The sequence below is a fragment of the Lathamus discolor genome, chromosome Z, assembly GCF_037157495.1.
Source record: "Lathamus discolor isolate bLatDis1 chromosome Z, bLatDis1.hap1, whole genome shotgun sequence".
Classification (NCBI taxonomy): domain Eukaryota; kingdom Metazoa; phylum Chordata; class Aves; order Psittaciformes; family Psittacidae; genus Lathamus; species Lathamus discolor.
Genome location: NC_088909.1, coordinates 112194992 through 112214730, shown reverse-complemented (window position 1 = coordinate 112214730; position 19739 = coordinate 112194992). Strand labels below are relative to the sequence as shown.

At 51.2% G+C, this 19739-nt stretch overlaps 1 protein-coding gene across 23 annotated transcripts; it reads left to right on the top strand.

Annotated features, from left to right (window-relative positions):
• The first annotated feature begins 3874 nt into the window (after positions 1 to 3874).
• On the top strand, positions 3875 to 19739 carry LOC136004991 (uncharacterized). 23 transcript variants are annotated; one of them, XM_065662050.1, is made up of 9 exons: positions 5265 to 5631; positions 5731 to 5802; positions 5888 to 5900; positions 5986 to 6039; positions 6151 to 6274; positions 6890 to 7092; positions 15960 to 16067; positions 16654 to 16798; positions 16926 to 19739. In XM_065662050.1, exons 6-9 carry the CDS (start codon positions 6981 to 6983, stop codon positions 17530 to 17532), a joined length of 972 nt encoding a protein of 323 aa, XP_065518122.1. In that variant the 5' UTR covers positions 5265 to 5631; positions 5731 to 5802; positions 5888 to 5900; positions 5986 to 6039; positions 6151 to 6274; positions 6890 to 6980; the 3' UTR covers positions 17533 to 19739. The 23 variants fall into 23 exon arrangements, 4 of the variants coding, with proteins under 4 accessions (XP_065518123.1, XP_065518122.1, XP_065518120.1 ...); XM_065662051.1 differs by lacking the exons at positions 5265 to 5631; positions 5888 to 5900; positions 5986 to 6039; positions 6151 to 6274; positions 6890 to 7092 and adding exons at positions 3875 to 4235; positions 4482 to 4671; positions 4744 to 4797; positions 4930 to 5028; XR_010608642.1 differs by lacking the exons at positions 5888 to 5900; positions 5986 to 6039; positions 6151 to 6274 and adding exons at positions 14648 to 14748; positions 14857 to 14988 and having other exon boundaries at positions 5235 to 5631; positions 6993 to 7092; positions 15758 to 16067.

The window sequence follows — 19739 nt, the reverse complement described above, 5'->3', positions numbered from 1 at the left end:
TCTATCCAGAACACTTTGTCACAGTTAAGCCCAATTCAGACCAGTCCAGCCCACTTTAGCCCAACGCAGCCCAGCCCACTACAGTTTAGCCCACTTTAGCCCTTCCCAGACCAACGTAGCGTACTTTAGGCCAGCTCAGTCCAGCCCAGTTTAGCCCAATCCATCTTATCCCTGCCCAATTTAACCCAGTTCAGCCCACTTTACAGCCCAGCCCACTGCAGCTCAGCGCAGACAAGCTGAGCCCAATTAGGCCCACATTAGCACAGTTCAGCCTGGTTTAGCACAGCCCAGCCAAGACATAATCAGCCACTTCAAGCCACTTTACCTCAGTTCAGCCCAGTTCAGCCCAGCCCAGCAAAATTTACTCCAATTCGGCCCAGTCCAGTCACTTTCAGACAAGCTCAGATCTGTCTAACCCAGTGAAGCCCCCTTCAGCCCACTTCAGCCACTCCAGCACCGTTCAGCCCAGTTTGGCCCACTTCAGGAGAGTTTAGACCACTTTGGCCCACTTCAGACCAGTCCAGCCCAGTTTAGCCCACTTCAGCACAGTTTAGCCTTGTCCAGCCCAGCAGAGCTCAGCCCACCCTCGCTTGCTACAGGCAAAACGGCTCGTTTGCTACACAGCATGTCTTGGCACTACTTTGACCCAATTCAGACCAGTCCAGCCCACTTTAGCTCAGTCCGGTGCAATTAAGCCCACCCAAGAACAGTTTAGCCCAGTCCAGCACATTTTGGCCCACTTCAGACCTCTCCAGACCACTTTAGCCCAGCACAGCCCAGTTTAGCCCAGTGCACACCAGTCCAGCCCAGCTTATCTCACTTCAGACTCTTTACCCCACTTCAGTCCAGGCCACATTAGCCCTGTCCAGCCCATTCCAGCTCACCCCAGCCCCTTCAGCCCACTTCAGCCCAGCGCAGCCAGCTTTAGCAAGGTCCGTTCCACTTTAGCCCAGCCCAGCCCACTTTAGCCCACTTCAGACCAGTTTTGCCCTGGCCAGACCAACTTAGCTCAGCCCAGCCCAGTTCAGACCTGTCCCAACCAATTTAGCACAGTTCTGCAGCGTTTAGCCCAATTCAGACCATCCAGCACACCATAGCCCTTTTGAGCACACTTCAGCCCACTTCAGACCAGCCCAGCACACTTTAGACCACTTCAGCCTTGTTTATCCCAATTCACATCTATCCAGAACACTTTGTCACAGTTAAGCCCAATTCAGACCAGTCCAGCCCACTTTAGCCCAACGCAGCCCAGCCCACTACAGTTTAGCCCACTTTAGCCCTTCCCAGACCAACGTAGCGTACTTTAGGCCAGCTCAGTCCAGCCCAGTTTAGCCCAATCCATCTTATCCCTGCCCAATTTAACCCAGTTCAGCCCACTTTACAGCCCAGCCCACTGCAGCTCAGCGCAGACAAGCTGAGCCCAATTAGGCCCACTTTAGCACAGTTCAGCCTGCTTTAGCACAGCCCAGCCAAGACATGATCAGCCACTTCAAGCCACTTTACCTCAGTTCAGCCCAGTTCAGCCCAGCCCAGCAAAATTTACTCCAATTCGGCCCAGTCCAGTCACTTTCAGACAAGCTCAGATCTGTCTAACCCAGTGAAGCCCCCTTCAGCCCACTTCAGCCACTCCAGCACCGTTCAGCCCAGTTTGGCCCACTTCAGGAGAGTTTAGACCACTTTGGCCCACTTCAGACCAGTCCAGCCCACTTTAGCCCACTTCAGCACAGTTTAGCCTTGTCCAGCCCAGCAGAGCTCAGCCCACCCTCGCTTGCTACAGGCAAAACGGCTCGTTTGCTACACAGCATGGCTTGGCACTACTTTGACCCAATTCAGACCAGTCCAGCCCACTTTAGCTCAGTCCAGTGCAATTAAGCCCACCCAAGAACAGTTTAGCCCACTCCAGCACATTTTGGCTTTTTCTAGAGCTAACCATTTGCCTCCAGGCACCCTCTACTGTGTCCTCAGACATTCTGGCTCAAATACTACATTGGAATGCTACATCTCAAACCCCTTCCTGCCATTCTGACATTGTCCCCCACGCCCTCGCCTCCTACAGGAGGCCCTCTACTTACCTTGCGTAGTGCCATTCGTGTCGAGGCCGCCTCTCTGCTCAGAACTCCCACAGCAGACGCCAGTCATGTTGCTGCCCTTGCCAAGTTGCTCTTCATTATCTGACAGAAGCAAAAAAAGGGCAACATGTTGTGCTGGCCATCATCTCCAGCATCCCAGGCATCCAGCCCAGCCTTTTCCTTACCTTCCTTCTGCCTCCTCCCAAGCTCCTCACACCATGCTTGCTTGTCTCGAAGCAACTCCAGAGTCTGATGCAGGGCCTCTTCTCCCCTGCGTGCCCTAGGAGTTCAACAGAAGCCAATTGCCATGGTTCTTGCGTAAGTGATCAACTCCACAATCCTTCTGCTTATCCCTCTGACTCACTTCAAGCACTCATCCGACTCCCAACATAAAAGACAAGACTTGCAATACCAAACACAAATACTGAATCTTTTTGCCATGTTCTTCTAAACATGAGGGCATCACACAAAATGAAACCCTTTACCTTTTCATAGCTGGAACTGGAAGCTGGATGAAACCCTTAGAAGGCTCCTGCTGATGTGACTGAAAAAAAAGCTGTCCTCTGCTTTATGTTTGTAAGTAAGGAACACGAATGCCTGACCAGCTTTTAACCAGCCAACACAAGCACTCAGTATATAAAGGACTAAGTTCCAAGAACAAGCTTAACACTTTCAGTTCTAGCAGTGAGTTGGAAGCACCAAAACAGCTCACAAGCTAATGCACTCATTAAAACAGTCAAGCTGTACTACCCTGCCCACTATAAGATGGTGCTAAAAAAAGTCCCACTTATTTTTTCTCATCCCCATGGTGTATTTCAAATCTCTTTCTGCTATCCTGATGCTGTTTCCCCCGTCTGTTCTGTGGAAAACTTTTCTTTCTGCTTAGTTTTTATAGTGTCATAAGTCTCAAACTAAAGTTGTTGCTCAGATCTCCCACACTGGACACATGGGTGTTTACTGCACCCACCCAATTTATTTTTATCATTTGCAGTAACAGGAGTAAAAGGAAAAAATAAAAGAACTGCCACACAACATTCTGCAGACTAAGACAAGGAAATTCCCCGAAATATTTATTATATGCAGACTGTAATGAACAAGCACTCTGTAATTTAGAGTTTTAAAATGAGAAATATACAAGCTGAAAAGCATTCTTTTATCTTTCCCTGCCAAAAGTCATCAGTTATTTAACAGTCACTACATCCCAAAAGAACATTAATATTATGTTTGGTATTCTTTAGACCCAAGTGTCCAACTTAGTTTTTGAAAGAGCACAAACCCAAAGGCACTCTTGAAGTAACTCTTAAACATATAAATGGAATGTTTGTTTAGTAACCACTGTTATAACTATTTTATGAGAAATAAAAGACAAGTAATAAGAACATAAACTGTAAACAAATTTTTCTTTAAGTTCTGTGGCTAAGAGCAATAAAAACACTTACCTGAACACCACCACTAACAACAGCATCTTAAGTAAAACCACAGCACAAAAAAATTCATTAATACAAGAAGATGCAAAACCAAAGATGGCTTAAAAAATTTAGCTCAGAAAAAATCATTTCAAAGAACTCAAAAAACAAAGCAATACACACATCATTAAAACCACAAAACACCCCAAAGACCTTACCTTGAACAGCAACAAATCCTAAAGAAGACCCTTACTCCGAAGCTGTGCCTTATATACCCCAGGCCCTACCCACAACCCCCCCCAGTGCCCTGGCTCAGGGGTGGGGCAAACCAGCTGCTGGGATAAAAACAGCCTGACAAGGTGCACCTGGTTTTTGTTGTTTTGGGTTTGGTTTCTTGGCTGCTCTCTGATTTTAACTTCTTGGGTTTCTTTTTGGGGCTTAGATTTACATTCAAAATTCTCAGATTCCATAGCTTCACTTTTATGAAGCTGGGCTCAAAACTATACTTGGTTTCAGACTGGGTGGGGGTTTTCTGTCTCACATTCTAGGGCTTAGTCTCAAAGAGGTTTTCTTCCACACAGACTGGCTCAGGCTCATATACTTAAACAGCACAGACACTCTAGTTCAGATTTAGGCTCAATTTGGCATTGACTGGCTCACCCAACCACACGAGTCTCACATCGAGACTAACACAGGCTTCCTGGTTCAGACTCGCTCTCACATTCTAACTAAACAAAGACATTCAGGTGATTTAGCCAAGGTGAGCAAAGCTTAGACCACCCAAGCAGCAATTTATTTTAGGGTCTTGTCATTTTCATAAAGCTGCAATTACTTTTTGTTGGTGGTGTATTCCAGGGGGTGTACACGTTAGAATAAAGGGATGGAAAAGCTCTGAGGGCTAGTGGATGAGTAGTAAAGTGACAGGAGAGAGAGATGGGACTTCCTGAGGGAAGGGTGCAGCTTCTGTATCTCTGTCAGTGTGTGCATGTTCCCTTTTCTTTTCTAGGTGCTGCAGATAACTCGAGGGAGGTGAAGCTGCAAACTCAGGAGGGCTGTGAGAAGATCGGGGGTTGTGTGTGTTGGGGGTGCTTAATTGTTGAGAAGAGCATGGCAAAGGGGTTCAGTATTTGTGCTCGGTGTTGCAGGGCTGCCCTCTACCTTTGGAGTCGGATGAGTGCTTGAAGTGAGTCAGACAGGTAAGTAGAAGGATAGTGGGGTCGGTCCCTTTTTGCAAGCAGGGTGATCATTTGTCTCTATTGTACTCCTAGGACCTGGAGGTGAGGAGAGGCTCAGTGTCGGACTCCACTGTGGGTTTGGAACAGGCAAGCACAATGTTGATGAGCTTTGAAGGAGGAAGAGGGCTGTTACAGAGCAGGCCAGCACTGGTGGGTGGGGTGCTGGTGATGATGGTGGCCAGCACAGTGTGTTCCTGTTTGCTCGTTTGTTTGCTGCAGGTGATAAAGAGAAACTTGGCAGCTGTGGCAAGATCACAGGACTCTGATGTGGGTGTTCTGAGCATCAAGGCCAGCTTGAAACCCATGGCACTATGGAAGCTAAGTAGAGGGACTGCTGCTTGGGACTGGAGGGTGGGGGACAAGGTTCGGATGGCAGGAAGGGGTTTGAAATGTAGCATGGGGCTGAGGGAAAGGCAGGGGGTTACTCTGTAGCATGAGCTTACATGGGTAGGGCGGCTACAGCTTGACTGTGTTAGGGAGGGAGGGTGTCACCCCCAGCCCTTCCCTCAGTGACCTGGGTCAGGGGTGGGGCAAACCCCCAGCTGGGATAAGAGCACCCTGACGATCCACAGCTGGGTCTTGTTTCATCTGGTTCTGGTTCATTGCCTGCTCCCCGCCTTTAATTTTCTGGCTTTCATTGGCTTAGACTCATATTCAAGACTGGCAGACAGTGCAGGCTCCCTCTCACACAGACTGGCTCAGACTCATACTCACGTTTAAGCTGCACAGACATTCTCTGGCGCTGACTTCTCCTCACACTCGCTTAGGCTCAGTCTGACACTGACTGGCTCATGCATCCACACAAATCTCAAGTTGATTCTAACACAGAATTCGTGGTTCTGACTACCTGGCTAAGACTCCCTGGCTCAAACTCATCCTCACACTCGAGCTGAAAAATAACATTCAGATGACTCAGTCAAGGTGAGCCATGCTTGGAACACCCCAGTAGCAACTTATTTCAGGGTCGGCCAAAGCTTCTGTTTTTCTCTCCATGAGTGCCTGTTTCCATTTCTTTCTTAGGTGCCACACTTAAATCAAGAGAGGTGAAGCTGCCAGCTGAGGAGGGCTGTGAGAAGGTTGTCTGCGTGAGTGGTGAGTAAGAGCTGAGAATAACATGGCAAAGGGTTCAGTAGTAGTGTTGGTTATTGCAGGTCTTGCGTTCTACTTCTGGAGTCAGATGAGTATTTGAGGTGAGTCGGAGAGGTAACAATAATGGTTGTGGGGTTGGTCATTTTCTACAAGCACCATGGTCATTTCTTTCTATTGTGCTCCTAGGTCCTAGAGTGCAGGAGAAGCCCAGCATTGTATTCTGCAATAGATTGGGAGTAGGTGAGCATAATGTAAAGGCGAAGTAGAGTTACAGGAAAGGCTGGCATAGATGGCTGGGATGCTGGAGAGGACGGCCAGCACAACGTGTTGCCCTTTTTTTGTTTCTGGCAGATGATGAAGAGCAACTTGGCAAGGGCAGCAACATGGCTGTCATCTGCTGTGGGAGTTCCGAGCAGTGAGGCCGCCTCGAGACACACGGCACTACGCACGCTAAGTAGAGGGCCTCCTGTCGGAGGTGAGGGCGTGGGGGACAATGTCAGAGTGGCAGGAAGGGGTTTGAGATGTAGCATTCCAATGTAGTATTTGAACCAGAATGTCTGAGGACACAGTAGAGGGTGCCTGGAGGTAAATGGTCAGAGTCTGGGGTGTTGTGTCGGGGACAATAGGAAGTAATGGTCCGTGGTGAAACACACCAAGATGGGCAAGTACTGTTAGTTCTCTTTGGCTCCCTCTTGTGGTGTACTGCTTGGGCTTTTCCCGAAAAGTCCGGCTTTGGTGCCTGCCCGGGAAGTTGTGCTTTAGAACTGCCTGGAAAAGTGCTGACCCTTGCAGACCTTCCTAGACATTGTCGGCCACTTCTTGCGACGTGGGCTGGCCCCCTGCGTGGCAAAGAGCGTGCCTGCTTGCGAGTATGGAAGCCCGAGCCTCATGCCGTGTGAGGGAGGCAGAAGCTCATCCCACCCAGGCGACCGTTGCCTGCGCGGGGACGCCCGCTAAGGTTGAGCCTGCCACCTCACACGGCCATGATGATTCTCGGAGCTGGTTTGTGTATGGTCCTCACAGAGTCCTTGGGGTTCGTAAGTGTGTTCTCATGGGTTCAGCAGTAGCAGTCTTTTTTTCTCTTTCTTAGTAGCTGGTGCAGCGCTGTGTTTTGACTTCCAGCCTGGGAACAGAGCTGATAAGGCAAATGTTTTAGTCTGACCAAGGACTTTCTGATCCTCATGCTCTGCCAGGGAGGAGGGAAAGCCGGGAGGAAGCAGAGAACAGGACACCTGACCCAAGCTAGCCAAAGAGGTATTCCGTACCACAGCACATCATGCCCAGGATCTAACTGTGAGTTACCTGGAAGGGCTAGAGACTGCAGGGTGGGATGAGGTATGGGTTGGTGCTCGGTTTGGCTGGGGGGCGGGCGAGTTATCTGTCGACTGGTGGTGAGGTGTTGTATTCTCTTCCCTTGTTATTTCCCTTATTATTATCATTATTGGTGGTAGCAGTAGTGACTTGTGTTCTACCTTAATTAATAACTCTTCTTAACTCAACTTGTGGGATTTGCATTCTTTTCGATTCTCCTCTCTGTCCCCCCAGGAGTAGGGGGAGGGCAAGAAGGGGGGGGAGTGAGAGAGCAATTGCGTGATTTATGGCTGACCTTGTATAAACCACCACGGTTGTTTTACTATTAATCTTGTCAGATCTGTCGTTATCTCAACCCTTCGAGCTCCACGTTGGGTGCCAAAAAGAACCCATGACAGTAAGATAAGCAACCATGAGAAGTATCCTTCACTATCTCTATAGTATCCCATGTTAATAAACTAGTTGAGAGTTCTCTGTTTGTCTCTGGTTTTCTTTTAGCTGGAGCTCTTGCGCTCTGGAACGTAGGTGGTGGGTTTCTATAATCAGTGTAGCTGTCTACTCCTCGTGATCTGTGTGAATGGACAGAAGAGCTCTGGGAATAAGCTTGTAATTAATGAGTCAGGGCCAGAGAGTCTGCTTGTGAGTGGGTGTGATAGTATATCAAGAGTCAGTGTCTGAGCCAGAGTGTCTGAGTGTCTCCAGGCTGCTTTCGTATCTCTGTTATCTTGGCATCCTGTTTCATTGGTTAGGACATAGTCTGTGCATTTTCATGCTCTTGGGTCTTGAATTTTGGGTCGTGCTCATGGGTCTTCATGCTTTTTGCATGTCCATCATGTCAGGTTTTGTGGTTGTTTTTGGAAACACATGGTCATGTCGGACTTTGTTCTCAGGCTCCTGAGGAGACCTGTTGTGTTGCTCTTGCGGCTGTGCAGGTGATCTGGGTGGATGTAGTGTTCCATCTGGGAGGTAGTCTACTTCTTCAGATTTTTCTCTCTTTTCGGTTTCTCAGAGTCTGTAGTGTTCTTTGTGTGTGTGTGTGATTGCCTTGAGTTGCTCTGCTCATGGTCAGTAGTTGGGCCAGGTGGAGCATCTGTAGTGCAAGTCTGTGTGTACTACGATTAGCGGCAAATCTTGTGCGTTTTCTTGGGATGGAGGTTACAGGTTCTGGGCTCATCAATAGTCTTTAGAGATAAAAGGTTGTGTGGGTATTAACTGAGTTGTTTTTTAGCAACTCGGTGGTAATTTTGCAGTTGTTTTTTCAGTTATCTGTTATGAATCAGTTGTCAACGTGATGAAAGTAGTCTTGCATCAAGGAGCTGTGGCAGAGATGCACAGCAATCGGTAGAGACTCGTACAGACCCCACAGCGATCACATAACGACCACACCATGATGGGCTGGGGGGGGCGGTGTGGCGCCCGGGTGTCTCGCTGCTGCCATCTTGTGTCCACAGTTCGGTACTGCAGCCCGGGCTCCGCGCATGAGCAGTGGTGCTCCCTTTGTCCCCGCTGCTGTCCCCGGAAGTGGCCCGTGTCACGTGGTGGCCGCCGCGGTTGCGGGTTGATGTGCGGACATGCCCGCGGGGTGCTCGTGGCCGCAGCCCGGTGTTGGCGCGCCGGCTCCGGTCCCTCCGCGCGCCGTTTCGGTGCCGCATGCGCAGCGCCCGGGAGCAGCATGGCGGCGGGCAGGGTCCGGGTCCGGGTCCCGGCAGCGGCGGCAGCAGCTGAGGTCCGAGCGCGCCGGGGTTATCGGGGAGGCGAGCGGGCCCAGCGGCCCGCCCGTCCGTCCGTGCCTTGGGCGGGCGCAGAGGGGCGGCTCCTGCCCGCTGGCTGCCCGCGCGGGAAGCCTCACAGCGCCAGGGGCTCGGTACTGGGGGGAGTAAAGACCCGGGGCGGGGGTTGCCCGGAGGTCCTTAATTCACACTGTGCCTTCACTGGCAGGGGAAGGGGCGGAGGTGGAAACACCCGATTAGGAAGCAGCCACGGAATTCCCTGTTTCTTTCCTCTGATCTAAACGTGTGGGTGGCTTGGAAATGAGACTGTTCACTGGAGCTTGAAGGTGCTGAGAGATCTGGAGCCTGAAATTCTCCCTCCATGAAATGAGTCAGGTCTGCGGCAGCAGGGGCAGGGCTCATTGCCCTCCTTTTGTTCTGCAAGTAGACCTTGCCGCGTTGTGCCCTAGGGGACCCCAGCCAGCTCATCGCAGCCTTTCCCTTGAGACTGTCAGTGAGGACTGCAGCTGCTGCTGCTGCTCCCCTGGTTTCCCCCGGTTTGGACACCGGCCTTGCTGCAGTAGCCATCAGGTTTCTTCATAAATGCTTGGTATTCTGGATGCAGAGACAGCGTTGTGAGGGAGCCAATCCAGATCTCAATCTGTCTTGGGGGAGGTGCTTGTAGCAGGAGACGCATCGAGCTACCAGACTGGGTGGCTTTAGGGCTGCTCTGTTTATGCTGAATGATTTAAAGTCTCAACCTGTTGAGAACAGGCAGAATCTTTATGTGCTCTGCTGCTGATTTGCCCTGGCCGTCGAGCTGAAGGCCTTAGATGTGGCAGCAGTTGGTCTAAGGGTTGCTCACGGAATTTTCTTCCATCTAAAAATTATGCCGTCTGAAGATGAAACGGAGTTTGTCTCGTTAAAGCTTTACAAACGCCCTTTGAATGCTTTGAGTGCTTTTAATGTATGAGACAGCTGTGGATGGCCCAGTGCGCAGCCTACAGGACAGAATATGTCTGACCTGGCTGGTCGCTGCGTGCGGCTGAAAATGAGCGTAGTGTCACAGGAGGTTACTTGAGGATGAATTGAAAATGTTCCAGGACTTGTTTCTGGGGAAGTCTCCTGTTTCAAGACTGTCCTGGTGCTGTGTGGACAGGCTTTTGGCAGTGTGTTGTCTGTGCAGGTGTCCAGCAGGCCCCTTCCTCTTCTTTCTTATGTCCTTTTAGGGTTCGATTTCAGAACTCTCTGGCAGGCACGTGGTACCCCAACTTATTGTTTAATTGCAGCAGCAGTTTGCAGCGGCTTAGTTTCATGGGTTGTATGAAGATAGTCAAGTGGTTCTGCAAGCCAGGTGTTATCAGTCCTCGCAAGGTCTGTATGTATCAGGAGGTGATGGAATACTTCCATGTGGTTGTGGTATTGTGGCAAGTATCCTTTAGGACTTAAGTACTCCACAGCAGTAGAGGAGAGTGTCTCAAACCAGTTCTTAAGGCTCTTGAGTTACGTGCTGAATTATGTATTGCTTAATTTTGGGCACAGAAAGTAAGTGATTACATCAATTAGATGCTGTAGTTGGGAGAGCCTAGTGCCTAGGTTTAAACAGTTAAGTGAGAAGGGCTTAAATAGCAGTCAAATTTAGAAAGAATCCAGCTGTGCTGATGCTTGGCACCAGATGTAGCAACCTGAACTGTCTCATCACGGTGTGCTTAGTCTGTATTCACTTGCACTGATCTTGCTTTTTTATAGGTGCGATGCTATATCTGAACAGTCTCGCAGTAACGCATGTTTGGGTTTCGCTTACCTGATGTGCTGGTGGTCTCTGTGGGTCCCTATGGGGCTCTATGGGCCCCATAAGCTCTGTCCCACATCTATGCCCCATAGAACTGCGCCGCAGCCTTGTGTAAGGAGCTCTGGTGCCAAATGGGCCCCATGGAGCCCCCCCGAAGTGCTGTGCTTTGGGGTCGGGGAGGACTTCACTATGGGGTGGATGAAGGAGGTGGGAAATGGGGGTCAAGGGGGCTTATGGGTGTTTATGGCACGCTATGGGGTGTCTGTGGAGCGCTATGGGGCGTCTGTGGAGCGCTGTGGGGCTCTATTGGGTGTCGATGGGGGGTGCAGGCAGGGATTTGCAGTGTGGCCTGCAGGGGGCGGTAAAGGGCCGCGGGGGGGCGGTCAGCCAAGGACACACCACCCCCCCTCCTGGGCTAATGGGGTCCAGTGGGGATGTGGGTGTCTGTGCAGGGCTATGGAGGGTTTATGGGGGGTCTGTGGGGTCTCTGTGGTTCCCTATGTGGTCTCTGTGGGGCTCTATGTGTCTCTGTGGGGCTCTGTGGGTCCCTCTGGGGTCTCTATGGGGCAGCCCCCCATCCCCCTCTTTCTGCCCCACAGCTCCAGACCCAGCTGGAGCACTCGGAGCCCCCCAGCCTCCTGCCCCACATGCTAGGGGGGTTGTTGGGGGGCTCCTGCTCCTGGCGCTGCTCTCTGTGGGGCTCTACAAGGTGCGCTATGGGGCGGGCTTAGGGCGCAAGACCTGTCTATGGGGTTCTGTGGGATCTCTATAGTCTCTCCGGGGCCTCTATGGGGCTCTCTGGGGCTCTCTCGGGCCCTATGGGGCTCTATGCAATGCCCGTTCTCCCCACCAGGCGTCACCCTCACAGCAGTCTCCTAGCAACACCCAATCCCCTCTCTCCTCCCTTCTCTCACGTCGCGTCTTTGCGTCACTTCTGAATCACGGTAATTCTCTCGTGCCATATTTCTGTTCCGCCAGCAATGCCGAGAACACGTGACACTGTGCCCCTGTACCTGCTGACGTTGTGACTGCTCTGGGGTTGCAGTACCCTGAACTGCTGTCTTGGGCAAGCGCATTTCCCCTTCCCACTTCCCAGGTTGTCTTAAAGCAGCTTCAGAAGTGTTTGTGCATTGTCTGTCTGTGCATTACAAACCAGCCTTTGAGATTAATTCCTTGTCATTAGAGTATACTCGGCATAGAGCTTGGTTTAAACGCTTCTCTTGCGTTTCCAGGGACGGATTTTGCCTTTCTTAGGCTGCTTGTTGGTGGAAGCTTATAAATTAGTTACTGACTTAGTACGCCCAGCTCGTTGATCCCCAACCACTGTCATTTTCATGTCATGGTCTTTGTTAGTACTTCAGTTTTCCGAGTCCCCCACTCCTGGGTTGTGAAAGTTTCACCACTGTACAGAAAGCGCTTTGCATCATCCTCAGATGTTGTCCACACATTCCTGGTGTCTGTATCGAGGCAATCACTAGCAGTATTGACCATGAGCAGGCAAAATGAAGCCCGAAGGGAGCTGAGCTCATAACATCTCTTTGGTGCGATGCTTCCCATCTGCAGCTTGGCACTGTGGTCGCCAGACAAGGGCAGCTGTGTCTCCCGTGGGCCTGGTGAGGCTTCAAGGGAGGGACATACCATGTTACCGGGCACAAAACAGCTGGTTGTGATGGTCACGTTCACCAGGATATGTCAGAGCAACTCGGCACCAGCTACCAGGAGGCAAAGCTGTGAAGAAGTGTTACCTGCAGAGACCTTGTGCAGCTCCTGGTGCGGCTCCTGGGTCTCTGTGTGACTCCTGGACAGCACTGGGTCAGGTTCCTCGTGCTTTTCTTTTCTCCACCTCAGCTCCGTACCAGCTACCCTCTAGGCTCTTGCAGCTCCTTATGGCTCCTTTCTTCCATCCAGTTGCAGGTTTTATCCCCTCTGTGTCGGGCCAGTGATGCTCACTTGGTGGTGTCCCCTGCCCCAGCAGTTCTCGGCCTGTCTCAGCCCTGTGAGCGCTGTCGCCGTGTGGCACAGTGCAGGTGACGTGGGCTGTTTCCTCCCTTCCTTGCTGGCAGCTCTCCGTCGGGGTAGTCTGGGGACACTGCTGGGAACCGGCGCCTGTACGAAGAGCAGGGGCTCTGTTTGGTGGTCTTTGCCCCCGACCCTGTTTGGTCTGACTTATTAAAAGCCTCGTTGCTGGTGTGAGTTTTCATGTGCCAGTTCCTTTAAAATTCTGGACTTTTTGGGTTCTTCATTCTTACTGAAAGCTGTGAGAAAGCAATAGGGTGGTTTTCAGGCCTTACCTGGACAAGTTTGCTGTTTTTAGCAGCAGCAGCAGCAGTACTAGGTGATCTCACTTCTTTGCTTGTAATTTGTAGGTAACTTTTCATGTCTAAGGGAGGAATTTGCTGAGACCTGTTTGATCTTTGTACTTCTTAATTTCTAAGATTTAACTGTGTTTTGTACAGTTTTTCCTTCCTTTGTAAGCTCTGCCTGGTGTCCTGCTTGAGGTTGTTTCTCTGTCAAAGAAAGCCCTTCTCGTGAGGTTTTCCTGTGCTCCTGGTACAGTTGGCTAATAGACAGGTTTGATGGGCTTCCTGCCTCCTTTTTCTGTCGGGCAAGATCTCTGCCTTGTCTGCCTTGCAGGTCTGTCTGTACTCTAGCCGTCTTCCTACTCCCACAGCATCAACACAGTGAAATAATGCCTCATGCCAGCCCCTGCCTTTTCTGCTTAGAAGGGCCCAAACTGCTGCATTTGATGGCTGCTCACACAGAAGCAAGAATCCGGATTGCTTTCCTTGCGTGTTCTTTTGCATCTTATTTGCGTCCCCCCTGCTCCCCACAGCCTGAGTTTTTACTGCAGCATCAATTTCCTCATTTAAAGTTTAAGCCATTGCCAGCATCTTTTCCTTTCAAGGGACAGAGAGGTTCTGTCTTGCTGAAGCATTAGCAGAATGCAGTGGTCCGGCCCTGCTTGTTGGAGCTCTGCTGGACTGTGGCTGCCGCTCCCTCCTATTGCGAGCGAGGCTCCTGTGCAAGGAAATCGGAAAGATGCATGGATCGCAGTGTCGCTGTCCTCCGGGTTTGCTATTGCAGTGCTGTGTGATGGCTGCTAGTTTGTCATGGGCCAGGTTGCATGGTTTCTTGTGGCAAAGGCACTGTTCCATTTACTGGGAGCGCTCACGGAGCTGAGGTTTTGTTCTGACTGAAGACGGGTGTTGGAAACCCACCGTTAACAAACATTATAGCTTGGCATGTAAAGCAGATAATCACGTTTGTCCCAGGTAGCGTCTGCATCTTCAGGTAATCGGGAAGTTGCTTGCTCGTTTTTGGGTTACAGTGTAAGTAGCCTGTTGTAAGGCAGCTTTTATATCGTGCTAGCTGAGTCTCTCTGCGCAATCTCTGGTATAAGTTTAGCATTAGTCATAGAGGTCTCTGATGTATAATGGCGATGAATGAATGTTTATTTCTAGATATAATACTATGACATAGCTTTATTATCACTTGCTAAAAATGCTTCCTTTTTTGTTTTCCTAGAAGTCAGCGCAAACAACAAAAACCATGACTTCACGATGACTGGGATTGCGACGTCAACAGATTTCTAGTTGACAATGAGAAAAAGAAACACTTAATGTTTTTAATGTAGAACACAAACAGTGGGAGGCCTCAGTTTGCGTCCTACAAGAGAAAAACACTCACTCCACACAGCTCTAAATGCAGCAAGCTTGGCTCTGTGTAGGAATGCCAACTATAAATGGTTGAGCACATTTACACTGGTTTTGGCATCGACAGGGAGTAAAGGGTTGTCTGTGTGGTGCTTAGCTGCTGGCTGGGCTGAAACCATGGAAGCTGTTTAGTTTATTTAGTAGAGCGCCTCGCCTGTGGTCCTTCCTGGAGTAGAACACTCTGCGCTTGGGGAAGGAGAAATTGCTCTGAAATTCTTTGGTTACGAAACAGTAGCAAATGGTATCTCAACAGCAGGTTTTATTTGCCATCCTAGGAGGCCTATCCAGGAGGCCACAGGCACGAACGCATTACTGTTTTTCAGTATTTCAGAGTAGACGACTTCAGTGGAGCTCACTGGAAGTCGGGCAGGGTGCCCCATGTCAACAGGCAGAAACCAGGAACGTGACAGGGGTTGCAGAACAAGTAAGTAGTTTGCTTTCTGGGTTAACGGTAGGAGAACGGGTTGATACGGCTCAACCTTCGTCTCTCTTCAAAGTAAGGAACATTTTCATGGTAATCTGTTTGCAACAGGCATTCATTATAACCAGTGAGATGCAGAAGCCCAGAAGGGGATCCTACAGGAGAGAGCGTTTTTGAAGGCCCTCTGTGCTGTTTCTGAAAGCAGAAGGTGTCTTCCTTGCTGAACACCTCTCGCCTGGACACGTAAGTGATGCCCATTGTGAGCGTTGACAGCACGCCGTAAAGGCGAACGGGCTAACGGGGACCCTAAGCCTTTTGCTTTCCAAGGGTAGTTAATAGCAGTGTACTTGCTGACAGCTGCAAGGGCGACAAGGCTCACGCAGCCTCCTTAAGCAGCGGACGATTTTTCAGTTCAGGCACAGTTTGTGTCTGGTTTCTTTCGCTCTCTTTGAAAACATGCTTTAAAAGGCAGAATGAGGACCTTCATTCAGTGTGAGGGAAGGGACCTGGACTGAGCAGAGGGAGGAGAAGAAGAAGAAAACAGGGCGGGAAGCATGGTGTACAGCGTGGCACTTTCTGCATCAGCTGCCCTCAAACCTGCCACATGTGTGGCAACAGCCGTGGTTTTCCCTCTCAAAGGGACGGGTAGCTGTCAGCAAAGATGTAGTATGTATGCTGCACAGGTAGGAGACTAGACTTGGGCAGGGCAGTACTTCACGAGGGTGTTAATGCAACCATGGGCGCTGCTGGCCAGGCCCTGGGCAGCGAGCTGACCTGGCAGGGAAGCACAGCCAGAAAGAGTGAGCGGACACACTGCCTCTGGGGTCGAAGAGCTCTGGGTGAGGGCCACAGTGCTTAGGTGAGGGGCTTTTCCTCGCTGTTTCCAAACAGCATAAAGAAATCTGGAAACTGCCTGCTCTGCCCTTGCTGCTGTTGTTCACAGCTCTCAAATACAGTGACCTAAGGCACAGCACTTTCTTCTTTTCTTATCTTGAAACCTGTGTTCTTTCAGGCTCACCTGTCACCGCATCCCTTGAAAGCGGTAATGTCACCACCCTAACAACGGAACTGCTTCAGAAGACCCTGGGAGTGGATGCAAGGGCTCATTTGGTCATAAAAGGGGTGTTTTTTGAATCACTTGTTTCCCGTGTTAGAATGGGTTTAGCTTCCGATTCCCAGCTCCTGTTAGGAAATAACGCACTGTGATCTTGCAGGTAAAGTGCCCAGAGAATACGCTGGAGTAAGCACAGAAACTGCAAGAGATGACGACCTCCTGCATGGATGTCTGCATCGCAGGGGCTGCGCTGCCACGCAGAAACCAGGTACCTGATGCCTCCCTCCCGCCCCAGCAGGACCCTGAGCAGCAGTTCACAGAGAGCAAGAGAGAATGAACCCCAGGTGGTATTACCTGTAGGTTTAGGGCCACAGAGTCGGCAGCAGGTGTCAGCAGAGGCAGGACGTGTGGGGGCCGTGCAGCCCGGCATCCCGGCCGGGAGGAGCAGGGCCAGCCTGTGGGGCTGCAGGATGGGCACAGGCTACGTGTACAGGGCTGGTGCCCAGCGCCACCAGCTCGCTGGTACTTAAGGGTTTCTCTGGCACCTCCTCCTCCTGTGTAGGAGATTTTATCCCCGTTTGGTCTTCAGTGTCGATCTGCTGGCTAAATAAATGGCGGCAGAACTTTCCACTCGGCCCTTCCCAAACCGGTGTTTGGTGGCAAGCAGTGGTGCTTAGCAGCTGTGCTGAAACCTAAGCTAAGCGAGGTGGAAGATGTGATAGCTGGTATTAGACGCACCAGCCTGTCAGCCTCGTCAGTGTTGGTGCTGTGGTGGACTCACATCAGCGGTTTCTTGAGCTGAAGAAAAACCCGGTTCTTGTTGTTTGGTAAATAAAAGAACCCTTCTGTTTCAGAGCAGCGTGCTCTCGCGTGGACACTGTGCGTGCCGGAACAGACCCTTTCAGGAGCTCCAGAAGATTTTTTAACCTCTTTATTTCAGCTGCAAGACCAGAAAGAAAAGAGGTTTCTGCTAATGGGAAGCAACAGAGGAGAGCGGAGGTATGTCTGGTAACTGTAGCAGATGCTCCTCAGACGTTGCCAAGAGAGGAAATCCATTTACCCTCTGCTTTCACCAATTGGTCTGTAGTTTGCCTGTAGTTATCCTCCCCGCTTCTGCATTTTACAGAATCCTGGAATGGTTCATGTTGGAAGGGACCTTAAAGCTCATCCAGTTCCAACCCCTGCCCACGGGCGGGCAGGGACACCTCACACTAGAGCAGCTTGCTCCAAGCCCCTGTGTCCTACCTGGCCTAGAACACTGCCGGGGACGGGGCAGCCTCAGCTTCTCTGGGCACCCCGTGCCAGCGCCTCAGCACCCTCACAGGGAAGAACTTCTGCCTGAGAGCCCGTCTCAGTCTCCCCTCTGGCAGGTTCAAGCCATTCCCCCTTGGCCTGTCCCTACACGCCCTTGTCCAAAGCCCCTCTCCAGGTTTCTTGTGGCCCCTGTAGGCACTGGAGCTGCTCTAAGGTTTCCCCCCCTTAAGGAACCTGTTATTCTCCAGGCCGAACAAGCCCATCTCTCTCAGCCTGGCTGCGGAGCAGAGGTGCTCCAGCCCTCTCAGCATCTCCATGGTTTCCTCTGGCTCACTTACGCGGCTCCACGTCCCTCTGGAGTTGGGGCCCAAGATCTGGATGCAGGACTTTGTTTCCTCTTACATTGGCATAAATGCAGAGTGTCCCTTCAACAGCTGGACAGATCTAGATCCTCCTATAGGAAGACCTGGGGCCGGTAAATCGGAGCAAAACCACGTCCTCTGCTTGAACAAGGACGGAATTATTTTGTTCAACTTGCTTGCGTGCTTAATTCAAGAAGTTTTTTTCCCTTCCAGTCAAATACATTCATGTAATTGAAAGCATTGTCACAGGAAATCTCAGCTTGATTTGCTTTCCTGATTTGAGACCATTGCATTGCTTTTTGCCTAAGCAGCAATCGGTTTGCTTGCAGGCTGTTTTGCAGCAGCTCTGCGGGGAATTACCACTGTTTTTCTCATCATCCTGTTGGATGTTGTAACAATGCAGCTCCCCAGTTTCCTCTTGACGTTTGGGTACTGCCAGCAGAGTTTACAGCTCTTGGTATTGTCTTTGTTGAATTAGTACCCATGCAGTCTTTCCAACCCGATGGGAGTCCACCAGAGTACTCCCAGTGTGTTGTCCTTGTTTACGGTGTCTTCCGTCTAGGTGATGTGCGCGACAACTTGACAAAGCGTTGCTATCCTGACCCGCTTGTGTGGGCGGAGACTCGTGGGGCAGTTTCAGGGCTCAGAGTTGATTTTCCTGAGGGGGATCCCAGCTCTGCAGCAGAGGAGCTGCACTGCTGAGGAGAAGGCAAGGGCCGGAGGGACGGAGAGCCGGGCACTGCAGGTCAGTCCCATTATTTTTCTGTAATGAGGGTGGTAAAGCACTGGCACAGGTTGCCCGGAGAGGTGGTGGATGCACCGTCCCTGGAGACATCCGAGGCCAGGCTGGATGTGGTTCTGAGCCCCCCGATGTAGTTGGAGATGTCCCTGCTCGTTGCAGGGGAGGGGTTGGACTAGGTGACCTTTAAAGGTTCCTTCCAGCCAAAACCGTTCTGTGATCCTATGGTTAGAACCCCAGGGCATGCAGGTGTTTCCCTGCAGCTGCTGAGGGTCTCTTTAAAACCCCAAAGCCACAGCTACCCTTCTTTCTTACGGAGGGGCTTCTCCTCCTCACGCTCTTTGGTGTGTCTGGTGCGATTGTGCCCTTGCTGAAGCTCGTCTTTGGTACCTTGAGCTAAAGTGCTTTGCTGGCATGACGTTCGGTTCATCTGGAGGAACATAGTGTAATGCAGCCAGGGAGGGGAAACTGGCTTGTTTGAAATACTGAGGTCTGCTCAGCATGTGGTTCTCATTAAATGTTTGCTACCACAGGTACTGGTACCAGTGGGAGTAACACCTAGCTCTGGGCAAATTCGCTTGCATTTCAGCCTGTTTGAACTGGTCACTTACCAGCATAGCGAGTGTCACGTCCTGAAAGCAAGGCTCCTCTGGTGCAGCTGATGGACCCCTGAGCCCAGCAGGAGGCCTGAGGCTGCTTTGCCATCTGCCTATAGGAACAATGGCACTTGAACCGCAGCAGGGTGTAGAGCTTTCGTGTGCGTAACCCCAAATGTATCTACCTTTCCTAGCCTGCCAGGCACGCAGCATCAGTGCGGGTTTCTAGTTCCCTAAAGGGTATTATCTGCCAAACATTTTACAGTGACAGGACTTCCGCTGTACCACAGCTGACGGGGGGCTCACAGACCAGAGCACACGCAGCCTAGTCCACAGATTCGCTTTCCCGGCAGCCCCGGGCACCACTCGCAGGGACAGAGATGTGTATTTAGCCCCCGATTTCAAGGAGGTGCCGTAACAGCGCAGTGCCTACAGGCAGACAGCACATTTCCAAGGGACCCCTCTCTACTGCTGCCTTTGCCGCAGCCTGGTGATCACAGAGCCCCGCAGGTGATGCGGGCAGCCCGGCGCGCAGTGTGCTCACGAACCCAGCCGTATAGGGACAAGGTCCTCGGGTGCCGCAGTGAAGCACGGCAAAGTGGCACGGGAGGAAGAGGTAAGGCCACTGGGGATGTGAATGGAAAACTCTTGTTATTGCTACTCAGTGCACACGCAGCAAGCGCTCTGCCTCTGCGTTCCGTGCACGCAGCAGCATCCCCTCCTGTTCGGGGGCTGGTGCCAGAGCTTATCTGCTCCGTTGGTGGCATTCGTGTCGCCGCGCAGCTAGACATTCATGGGTGGCTGTAACAGGTCGCTGCTCAGCTGCTCGCCTTAGAGAAAGGATTCCCTTTGTGCAGCTGCCTCTCACAGCTGGATGACTGCTGCAAAGGTTTGGAGCTCCACGACAGACAAGACTATTTATATTTAAAGATTCCTGCTTTTAATGAAGTCAGTTGTCCTGAAAAAATAAAGACCTTACCAAGCCAGGA